An 11,422-nucleotide genomic window follows, 5' to 3' on the forward strand; every position below is an offset into this window, starting at 1 on the left:
TATATTTATAAATTATATGTTATAATACAAATATATATATTTATAAATATATATTTATATATATATGTATAATCTTTGCGACGTGAAGAGCAATATTTTAATAAAAATCAGTTGAATGATCAAGTTCCGATCTAGCCTCTAGAAACTACAGTTCGGATGGTATATGGGAATTAAATTTTTAAACAAACTTTCAGCAATATTTAGAGAATTTTATGACGCAACAAATTGTATAATTTCATTTTGTGCTCGTCTTCTTCGTTTTTCCTTAGTACATTCCAGAATATTCAATTCCTAGGAATATAAAATATACTGAATGGAATAAATTATATATCCGTAAACTGTAGTTTCACCCTTTAAATTTTAAATACGCGTATATATATGTACATATCGTATGTTCAGATGTGTACATATATATTTTTATATATATACAAAATATATAAATATATTTTATATGAAAAGATTTTTAAACACACGAGCACCTTAACTTACGATTAGTAATAATACATGGAAAAAAAAGCAACAATGAAAAATTCATATATATCGGTAATATTAGATCATCAGTGTATATAGTAGCATATTAAAGCAATATAATTTTTATATGATTGTAAGTATAATTAATATCGAAAGGTGCCCTTAATCAACTTTTTGATACATTTATTGGCAATGGAATATTATTAAGTATTTTCTTCTTGTCGAAGATTAACGTTTATGCAAATTTCTACTTTTTAACAACAAAGAAAGTGTTAGAAAGTACGTTAATTTAAAAAGTAGGTGATTTTTTTTAAATGATATATCTATATTATAAAATTAGCTTACGAAAATCACGATTAATTTTTCTCACATTATTGTATGTATATGATCTAACTGATAGTTTGTGATAATAAATATTATAATTATTACAATAAATATGTTTTAATTTTACATATATTTTTATTAATACCAGAGAATTAATACTGTGAAAGATTTTGTGTGTGTATATGTAAAATTTCATCTATAAGCATTTCTTTTTAAATTTTTCATTACTTGTATTATTTTTTTCATTTACATATTAAATTCATTTTACGTGTTTTAATGTGTTATAATTCCTTTGTATGTATAATAAGCTTTTATATTACCTGATTTTACATTACATTTTATAACAATATTTAATCTCTAAAATTCTAGTAATAGTAGAGAGGAAACAAGAGTACTCACGCTCGTAGTGCTAGTTGCTTCACAGTACAGGTGCTGCACCATGCGATCAAGTGCTGAAGTCAACTAAAGTTAGCACGTACAAAAACCTATGTATTTAAGATTAATGTTAAGGATGTACCCTGTTTGGTTGCATACTAGTATAGACAAGAACCTAATTTTTTTAATTGGTTTTACTTCGATGTTCGCCCACGTTGACGATTGTACAAAGAATACTAAAAAAAAATCGGATAGAAAATTAGATATGAACTTTTTCGTAGAATCATACAATTAAAGGTTCTTGTAGCGTGGAACTCAATAAGTTCTTGTCTATACTAGTGTGTAACCAAACAGGGCAGATCCCTAACTTCAAGTCTAAATACATAGGTTCTTGTATATGCTAAATTACAACCAAACAAGGTAGATCCCTAATTTTATAAGTTCTTGTATATGCTACTTTTTATTGACCTCAGCGCTTGGTCGCGTGCTGCAGCACTAGTCAGGGAAGAACCAGATCCATAAGCAGGATCACTCTTAATTCCTCTCTGGTAATAACTAAGTAGTATCCTGGTAATAATAGCTACTTAGTATTTTATTAATAAAATGGCAGCCTTCACGAAAGTTATACAGATTTCAAAAGGTGTACATAATGTGACAAAACTGTTTACAAATTTAGTTTTATCACAAAATGTAAATTCAGTTACGACTTCGATGTTTATTCAAAGGTTTTTATAATTTATTTTACATGTAATTTTTCTACAGTAAATTATATTGAACAAACCGAAAGGTTATGTCTTGAATAATTCTTTTCTATTCGACATAATGTATAAATGTAAATAGTTTTGCAAATATAAGAAATACTTGCTTGTAAATACTTTTTCAAACAAAAATATATTTTATAATTATTATTATTATATTTAATATTTAGTACTTATTTTGAGTTTATATTTTTGTCTGTAACATAAAAATTATTACTGATAATCTTATTAATTTAACATGTAAATATACAAATATCCTTTAAATTGTACAATTTTATTGTTTATAATTATACATAGATGATTTAAATTCCTTAGGGTGCCCACTTTTCAATATTCTTTCATTCATACTACACCTAAATGTAATGATTTGATGGAATTTTTTGATGACCCAAAAAATTGGGAAAAGGATAGAGTACGTGTTGGGCGTTCTTGGAAAAAAGATGAACTAAGATTAAAAAGCAATGAAGACCTTCATAAATTATGGTAACACACAAAAGTTACAAAATAAAACAATGTTGTATGATAATGAAAATTATATTTAAAACGCTCAGGTTTGTATTATTAAAAGAACGCAATATGCTTCTAACAATGGAAGAAATTTATAAACGAGACTGGAAATATTTTCCAAATCCTGAAAGAATTGATAAAGTTGAAGATAGCATGGCTAACTTAGAGTCAGTAGTACGTGAAAGAAATAAAGCATACTATATGCTTGAAACTGGAACAACTGGAGAACGACCTGTTGTAACAAAATATAATCCTATTGGTAAAATGTTTTTATATATTTATTCTATATGATATAAAATATATATAAAATATATAAAATTGTCTGTAAACAGACTACTTAAATTCTGTTTTACAGGTTTACGTTACTTTTATCGAATGAGTCAATATTCTAAACCAAAAAATAAAAATTTTGCGTGGCACAAAAAATATAAATTTAATTTTGGTGGATATGCAGTGCAAAAATTTTTGCGACTTTATAGAGAGAAATTATGGAATGAAAAACGTAGATTAATAAAGTGTGTATTTTTTCTATATAATTACAAAATAACCTTTAAACTTATGAGACTTTTTTTAATATAATATACGTAAAAAAATTTTATTTTAGTCGTCAAAGAAATAAGGTGGCTGTTTTAATGCGAATTTTCCCCAATCTTGATATGGAAGCTGTGAAAGAACAATATCCATTGGCAGATATAGAAAAGGCAAAGAAGCATAGACATGCAGATGGACACTTTATACGCGATTAAATGCATTTTTTCACTGCGTGATATTTTTAATTTTTGAAATAGATTGCAATATTGATGAAAGTACTTCCAATTAAAATGATATTAAATATGACAAAATTAAATTCAAAGTATAATTCTACAAGTATTTCAATACTTAAATACTATGAATATTTATAAAAATTTTCACATCTAATTGGTCATAAGTATCATTACATGTTATTTTATATATATAATCTAGATAGAATTCAGTTCGAGAAATTATAATGACAAACAAGTTATTATGTAGAAGAATTTATTGCAATAAGAACAAAGTAAAAGATACGAGATATTACTATACTTATCCAATATATAATTAAAATTCAAATTTTTCATTACATTGTACAAGAAAGAAGAACAAGACGTGTTTTTGCTTTTATTTTGGTAACTAGTTACAATTTTATTTCTATTTATTTTTTGTTTGTAACTTTAAAGATCATGTACGGTGATGTTGACATTGTGCAAAAATTCTATGGCTGTAATATTTAAGAATGCTTAACATGCTTGATCAAAGCATGTAAAATTTAACATCTTTTTCCTTTAGACACATTAGAAACTAACATATGTTGATTATGTTCCAATTTTGTATCATATATAACATACGCAAATTTCATATTACAATTGCGTACATTAATAAGTCTCTTTAATTCAATATTTTATCACAATTGTATGTGACTACATGAAACAATGCACATAGAATTAGAATTTTATTCACAATGATTTACAACCTGCATCGGTTCACGTAGTTTTTGGTAATGAAAAGATATATGATTGTAAACTAAAGAAGTTGTTCACATTATAAAAAGAATTAAAAACCAATATATTAATTTTAATATTAGAAGAAACCTCTTTGGTATACGAAGCTGTTTCTCCCATTTTAAAATGTATTGCTGGTATTTAAAAAAAACTATCTTGTTATAATTTTTCCCAATATTTATCTCCCAGAAATATGGAGTTATTAAATAAAGCACCTCGCTAATAACATGAAAATTACATCCAATAATTAATTTTTAAACCTTTACAATTTAAAACATAGTAATCAGAATTCTAACCAAAACAACAATTTTAAAGCAGTAAAACATATACATACATATATAAAGGGAAGATATCAAAAATAAAATTTAAAAAAAGCTGTGTTATGTATTATAATAACAATTATCAGTATTATTAATAGGAATGTTAATTATATGTCATATGCTTACTTTAAAAGCAATTTATAGAATATTCTTCCATTATAGAAGCTGCACTAAGCCTTACTGCCATTGTATTAGTATTACATGTTTTTAAAACTGTTTTGGTATCTATAGTGCACTTTCAAATGCAAATTAATTCTTATAATAAATGTGATTATATAGACATCCATGTAACTGACACAGTAATTTTGCGCACTCATCATTATATTACAGTCCTGTGTACCATTATCAATATCGTAGTTTACGCTATTGAAAACATATTGCACCATTTTATTGAATTAGCACATCAATATTACGTATCACTAAATATTTATAATTTACGTTTGTATGATTTTTTGTATTCACCACTCCTCGTTGGTTGAAGAACATGAGATATTGATTTTGAATAATTTGTTTATAACATCATATTCGATATTATCAGAATGCTTTAGTATCTGTATTATATGAGTTGATTCGTTCAAGTACTTATGTTTCATCAATTTCTATTACTGAATATGACGATGCGTTAGCTATTGTCTACTGGTACACCTTATCGTTTAATCGATTATTGAAGGTAATAAATATCGCCATGCAAACTCTAATTCTTTACTGGCATCTGAGCAACGTCGATGAAGTTTATCTTCTGGCGGAAGCGTTACCATAGGAAATTCACCCTGTCAAAATACGAATTATTTTAAATTACATAATGATAAATAGAAGGTATAATTTTTATTTTTATAATATATTATTAAAATTGAAAATAAAAGAACGCATACCAAACTTGCATCAGCCCACAATGTTTCTAAAATTTCTTTAAAAGTAGATAGTTCAGTGTAATTTGTGAAATATATAACCCAGTCACCACTACTTTCATGTACTTCTCGACATGCGAACTCCTGAAAATAATATGTAATAAGAACTATATAATATACTATGGAACTGTATAAGGCCATAATATCAACTACATACAAGTATACACCAAGATTGTTGAGTTAAAGGTACTCTGAAAGCTGTAAGATCTTCTACAGAAGCACAAGAAAGTGTTTCCCCACGTTGTTTACCAGGAAACACTTCTTTCATAGCTACTAAATGCTTAGTAGTTGTAATAAGGCTACATGGCAAAGGCTCTCTTTTTTCTGTAATATCGAATAACCCAGAAGCACTTTGAACAAAGCTTTGTAACCATTCGGATGCGACGTATTCGTCTGGAGCAGCAAACTGAAAAGCTTTATTCGGTTTTAAAAGTATCTCGAATGTATGAGGGCGATGAGAATTCGGAATTCTTCGACATCCTTGACAAAGACCACCTTTCAATGGAATAGCTCGTTTCGGTAATCGTTGATTCGCATCCGTAAACATATAAACAACTCCACCTTTGAGAACAAAGTATCCAGCTTCCCATGGATTAGTTGGAGCATTAGGATGAACTTGTTGATACGTGTGTGGTCTGTACATAAGATCACCTTCTTTTGTTGGACCACATGGTGTGCTAGGTGGTGACATATGTTCATCTTCCATATAAATAAGATTATAGTGTTCAATCTTTTCATCCTGAAATATCAAATTGTACTAATTCATAAAAAAGAAAAGGAACCTCAGAAAGCTAATAATCCTTTACTACTTATTTCAATACAACTAAATTTACATACAGGATGGACAGCAGTATCACACAGGACAGAGTGCCTTAAAATATGCATATCTTCATAGGTCAATACTTTAACTGCTGGAAGTCTTGGTTTCATTGGAGATCTCCTTATAGCCATCTCCAAGTGCGCAATTAACTCTGAAGTAGTTTGGGAACTTCCCGTAGAAAATAAATACTGCATCTCATAATCCGCATTTGATAATAGTATTGTTTGTGCATTTGGTCCAACCTAGAAAATATATTTCTTTATTTATTCCCTATTGTCTAGATTTTACAAGCATAATATTATCCGCGCAAAACTTACCATTATAACATCTAATTCGTTATAAGGAATAACGAACTGATTACTATAAATATGGTCCGGTTTCGAACCTGTTAAATATAATGTTTTATCTGTTAATAAAGCAATCATCGGTTTACTTTCTCCATTTGTCATGTACGAACTCCTAACTTTATATACTTTATATAATTCTTCTGTTTTATCTCTATAAATATGTTTCTTAAAAAGTTCTCGTAATTTCAAGCTAATCTTCTCCCCACTAAATTCTCGTTTTTCTGCTGCCATATTTTCTTGTATCTCTCGATCAAGATTATCATTAAATTCTTTAAAAGAATCATAACTTGTTTTAACACCTTTGATATATAAAGGGTTCGTTTTTTGTGACTTTTTATTTCTTTTAACTTCAAATTTCCTCTCTGTAATAGATTTTAGAAATCTACTCAATAATGATGTTTTAGATGGAGCTTGCCTTATAGGTGGCGGCGCTAATAATTTGTTACTATTTTCTCCTGTTAGTATTGATGTCATGTTACGTTTTTTTGAAGGTGAAGCTAAATGTCTGCTATTTCTACGTTCCTCTACATCCGATGTGGTAGTACTATCTATATCCGACCAATCACTAGAAGTAGTATATTGTTTCGAATTAGTTGGACAAAGCATTTGAACTTTTGCTGGAGGATCTTCTACGATATTTCCATATTCTTTTTCAACGATGTACGCTTCTTGTGCTTCATTTTCTTCTAATTCAATCTCCATCTTCGGTCTGAATGCTTTACCGGGATCTTCTTGGCCCTCAGGCGCACCTCGCTCTGAAAGCGACAATCCACAAGCACACTTGCAATTGTTCTGACATGGTATTTGTTCACAACTCTTTAACGATACTTTCTTTTCACAATCGCTATCAAATACACTCGATGATGAAGAGTAAGAATAATAATCCGAATGTGCATTTCTGGGATTAACGTTCTTTTGAACATACGGAGAATCCCCATGAGCGCACCAGCTATATCTTCCTTTTTGTGTATCTTTCTTCTGAACTGAATTAGGCGTTAAAAAGCTCATAGAAAAATCTGCGTAATTTTCATCATCATCCAATTTCATAGTTTTTAAAATATCTTCGTGAAAACTGACGCGCTTTTTACTTTCCCCACGTTTCTTTTTACGTTGTCTACGTTGTACTATAGCTTCTGAGCTAGAGGACGATAAAATACTAGCATCAGTCATATTAATAGTATTCAAGATACCATATGGTGCTTCTATGTTTTCACAATCTGAAATAGTCATACTAAGTTCTAGAAGATTTGTATCATTGTTGATCACATATGAATTTCGAGGATCAATATTCCTTTTAAAACTGTAACTACCGTCGCTGTAATACGTGGTTCTTTTATTCAATTCTTTAATTCCATTATCATTTTTATTACTTATTTTATCTAATTTTGACTCATCTAAACTCTTACTGTAAAAATCGTAATCTTTTAAAGTATCCAAACTGGAACAGGTAAGCTCATTATCATCGAGTTTTCTTGTTAAGTTTTGATTCGCTATATCACTTTTCATCATCATTGTGGTTTGAAATTTGGTAACCATTCCTGGTGATTGTGTAGGTGTTTTTCCATCTTCGCTGGAATCACTGGAGCTAAAATTTTTATTGTCTTCTCTACAGTTGTTTATCATTGTTTTATACCTATTATTCCGATACCTTGGAGTTTCTTCTAGATGAAAATCTTCCTAAAAGTATGTACAGGATTGTATGTGTAGAAAGATAAAGATTTATATTTTTGAGCATAAACTTCACTACAAAAGTATACCTCCTTGTAACTACTAGCATCTGTTTCATTAGCAAGCTCCATGTCACTATCAAAAGCAACTCCACTGTCACCAGGAGAAGCTAAACTCGAAGAAACACTGGATGATCTAAGATGTAATGATAATATAGTTCCAGAAGGATTTACGCTCATAGGCCTTTGAGGCATGTAATTGCAAATATCCAGGTATGTGACATCCTACAATGACACAAACAATTAGAATTTGTTATTTTGATATAAAACTTACTTTTTAAGTTTTAAATTAAACTGATAAAATTCTAAATATCATACATATTTTCTTCTATTTATTATTCTACATACAATGGAATAAGGAGAATATACCATAAAAATTACACATTCTAACTGTTTAATAAATATGTAATTACAAGTTATTTGTATAGTATATGTGTATTTTATGTATATTATATGTATATGTATATTTTAAATTATTGTATATTATATCTTTGCATGAACACGCAGAGGAAGTAATATAGATATAATATATGAAAAATAGATTTATATATATGATAACTTATTGCCCCTTAAATTCATAAAAACAGATTCAACAATTACATCTTGACATACTACAACTCTTCCTAAGAGGCAAATGTAATTTATTGTTGAGATAATTGTAACCATGGAGTGATACTGGTATCAACGTAGGGAACATAAAATAAAAGCTATAAAACACATTTATATGAAATGCCAACTATACATTGATATCATCATTGGCATTTATCATGTGTGTAATATGAAAGAAAATGAAGTGCAAAATATAAATAATTATAAAAATACATGGAATAAATTTTTATAATATTTCATAAATATTTTATAGAGTAATTCTACATACCAGTTGCAATGTGAAAGACACATTTTCTAAACCAGCAAGTAGATTAACTAATTGATTAGTTTTATCTGCATCCCGAACAAGTGCATGTGGAAAATATTGTTTTTTTAATATTTTTGTATCTCGTAATAAGCAAGCTAAATAACTTTCAAAACTGCCTTCGCTAAGAGTATGGTAAAGCCATGCCCTGCCTAGAAAAACATGAAGATATATTATAATTTGCTTGATAAGATAAATTATAATCTGCATAAATATTAAAATTTACAATGCCAAATCCACTCATACCTTTACCAATGGAAGTTAATACACTTTGAAGAGCATGAATTACAACAACGGTATCTTGATGACTAAGTTCACGAGCAGTGCCCCAATATCCATGTCTCTCTATACGCAATCCATGGCGTAAAGCTCGGTCTAACCAGTAGACCAACCAAGAGTCACCATCTAAGACTACTGTACCATATAAACTTTGAGCGTAAACCTAGTAAATACAAGTAAACAAATTTTATTTATTTAATTACAGATAGCTAATGCGCACATGTAACTTTCAATATTAATTTTAATATACAAATTTAGCTGAGTACATTCTTCATATTCATATTTAGATCTAAATTTCTGTCAGTGTATGAAAAATTACTTTTGTGATTAAAATGCTACACTTATGTTAATCTAGAATATTAACTAAGTATCTTGATATGCATTTTTCATAGAGAAATATAGTACAGATTTATACTTGTTTAATGACTTTTGTTATTCTAAATATCGAACAAAGGCCGGATATAAAATGTTAAATATTAAATAATTACAACATCAACAATAATACGTAATCAAAATTAAAATATTGAAAGAAATTCGATTGTTTTGCGAAAGCATGGTATAATTCATAAAATGACGAAATCAAGATTCTATCAATTTCATAAAAAAATAATGAAATAATAATAGTTTACTGATAGTAATACGAACAAAGAGGTAAAAGCACGTACGTCAGTGGAGGAGCCACGACGTGGAACAAGACGTTGAGTAAGTTGCAAGTGAGAAACGGGAAATCGTGATGACGAGAGGAGCACATGTACTTCTTCAACACAGGTTCGCGTTCAAAAACAATAAAGATAACAAAACGCATTTAACTGTTAAACGTTTGATACACGACCGATCGTGTAAATGCGTGCCACTGCAGTTTCAGCTGTTTCGTCATGGTTAAGTATTTCAAGAAACTCGTATTTATCTGCGAGGAAAAACGAATGAAAATCTGTCTAAGCCATTTAAAAAAGAATTTCAGAGCAGAACAGGGAAACGTCGTTAGTTCGATATATATAAAAATTCGCGTTAGGAAAGTGCATACCTATATATATATATATATATATGTATATGTATATATGTATATAGACGACGTATGGCCTTGATACGTCGTCCTTATGCTGAAGCAGACAGCACTCACCAATTTGACAGCTTTAGTTAATTCTTGAAGAATTCTTCCCTTGGACAGTACCTTATCGGTACAAAGATCCATATCTTCTTGACTCGGCATATCGATCTCTAATCTTACATGATTTTCATCAGGCGATAACGCAAATTTCGAGGAGAAAGAAAGAAAAAGTCAAAGGCAGGGAAGACGGGACACGGGTTCGACGCAACGTTGGTGGAGTCGCACTGACACATTCGCCGGGTGGACTCATTGATTTTAGCTGAGCGCAGGCCAGGCGCTAACATTAAACTCCTCTTCGTAATCTATCTCTGATTTTTTTATTATTCACGATACACTTGTTGCCTTTCTATTAATCATCAAACCAGTATACGCAAACAGAGCTGGACACCCATCTGGATAACCAATAATGAATACAATCAACAAATAGTCTTTCGATAAAAGTAAGAAAATATCATTTTTTTCTTTGCCGCGCAGAACATTTGTAAAGTATCTAATTCAAATTTATGATCCTAACCATTTATACTTACATGATTAATGTACATTGTTAATATATAAAATATAAATTATTATTATACCTCATTATATATAAATCATTATCATGAAAGTAGATTTCTGATTTAGTCTGAGTGCAATCTCAACCCGAATTCCCCTGTTTACGCAATATGGAGAAAGTTTCGCGGGACAAGTATCTATTTCAGCAATATTAGTTAATTTCAGAGAAATTTACTCTTACGAAATATGTATAACTACACAACTGATCAGAGAAACAATGGAAACAATATAACATGTATATTTAATAAATAATAAATTAAATTAAGCAAATAAATTAAAAATGCATTTCGATATTAAACATTAAAAAAAAATAATTAGTAAAATTCTTACATTTATTTAGAATTTTTGAAGATTTTTTACATCCATTTAGATTTTTTTAGAATACCTGATTATGTTGGCAGTAACTTTGTCATTGTAATTTATCTATCAAATTATTCCATAAACTTCACTTAAATGGTAGATAAGTCACAAATTTATCATCCATGCGAGTATAATA

At 29.1% G+C, this 11,422-nt stretch overlaps 2 protein-coding genes across 3 annotated transcripts; one reads left to right on the forward strand and one right to left on the reverse strand.

Moving 5' to 3' along the window:
* The first annotated feature begins 1,740 nt into the window (after positions 1-1,740).
* Positions 1,741-3,481, forward strand: mRpL47 (mitochondrial ribosomal protein L47). 2 transcript variants are annotated; one of them, XM_069122947.1, is made up of 5 exons: positions 1,741-1,895; positions 2,244-2,411; positions 2,480-2,694; positions 2,791-2,950; positions 3,040-3,481. In XM_069122947.1, the coding sequence occupies exons 1-5, from the start codon at positions 1,774-1,776 to the stop codon at positions 3,179-3,181; spliced, it is 807 nt and encodes a 268-aa protein (XP_068979048.1). In that variant the 5' UTR covers positions 1,741-1,773; the 3' UTR covers positions 3,182-3,481. The 2 variants fall into 2 exon arrangements, with proteins under 2 accessions (XP_068979048.1, XP_068979049.1); XM_069122948.1 differs by lacking the exon at positions 1,741-1,895 and adding an exon at positions 1,982-2,002.
* A 1,157-nt stretch (positions 3,482-4,638) lies between these two features.
* Positions 4,639-10,741, reverse strand: prd1 (pleckstrin homology domain-containing protein pruning defect 1). Its single transcript, XM_069122946.1, has 9 exons — positions 10,387-10,741; positions 9,234-9,429; positions 8,952-9,139; positions 8,105-8,299; positions 6,318-8,024; positions 6,018-6,242; positions 5,338-5,937; positions 5,145-5,264; positions 4,639-5,042 (listed from the first exon to the last, which is right to left on the reverse strand). The coding sequence occupies exons 1-9, from the start codon at positions 10,474-10,476 to the stop codon at positions 4,926-4,928; spliced, it is 3,438 nt and encodes a 1,145-aa protein (XP_068979047.1). The 5' UTR covers positions 10,477-10,741; the 3' UTR covers positions 4,639-4,925.
* Positions 10,742-11,422: the final 681 nt, after the last annotated feature.

This window comes from Bombus flavifrons, chromosome 11, assembly GCF_040668555.2.
Source record: "Bombus flavifrons isolate JBK064 chromosome 11, iyBomFlav1_principal, whole genome shotgun sequence".
In the NCBI taxonomy this organism is placed as follows: Eukaryota; Metazoa; Arthropoda; class Insecta; order Hymenoptera; family Apidae; genus Bombus; species Bombus flavifrons.

What these genes read in the sequence shown, in the direction of transcription:
- prd1 (XM_069122946.1), bottom strand. Translation starts at nt 10,476, where the DNA reads ATGCCGAGTCAAGAAGATATGGATCTTTGTACCGATAAGGTACTGTCC. An exon ending in ATGCTAGTAGTTACAAGGAG is followed by an intron (nt 8,025 to 8,104) that starts GTATACTTTTGT and finishes ACATACTTTTAG; the next exon opens with GAAGATTTTCATCTAGAAGA. An exon ending in GTGATACTGCTGTCCATCCT is followed by an intron (nt 5,938 to 6,017) that starts GTATGTAAATTT and finishes TTTATGAATTAG; the next exon opens with TACAATTTGATATTTCAGGA.
- mRpL47 (XM_069122947.1), top strand. Translation starts at nt 1,774, where the DNA reads ATGGCAGCCTTCACGAAAGTTATACAGATTTCAAAAGGTGTACATAAT. An exon ending in ACTTCGATGTTTATTCAAAG is followed by an intron (nt 1,896 to 2,243) that starts GTTTTTATAATT and finishes TAAATTCCTTAG; the next exon opens with GGTGCCCACTTTTCAATATT. An exon ending in GAAAAACGTAGATTAATAAA is followed by an intron (nt 2,951 to 3,039) that starts GTGTGTATTTTT and finishes ATTTTATTTTAG; the next exon opens with TCGTCAAAGAAATAAGGTGG.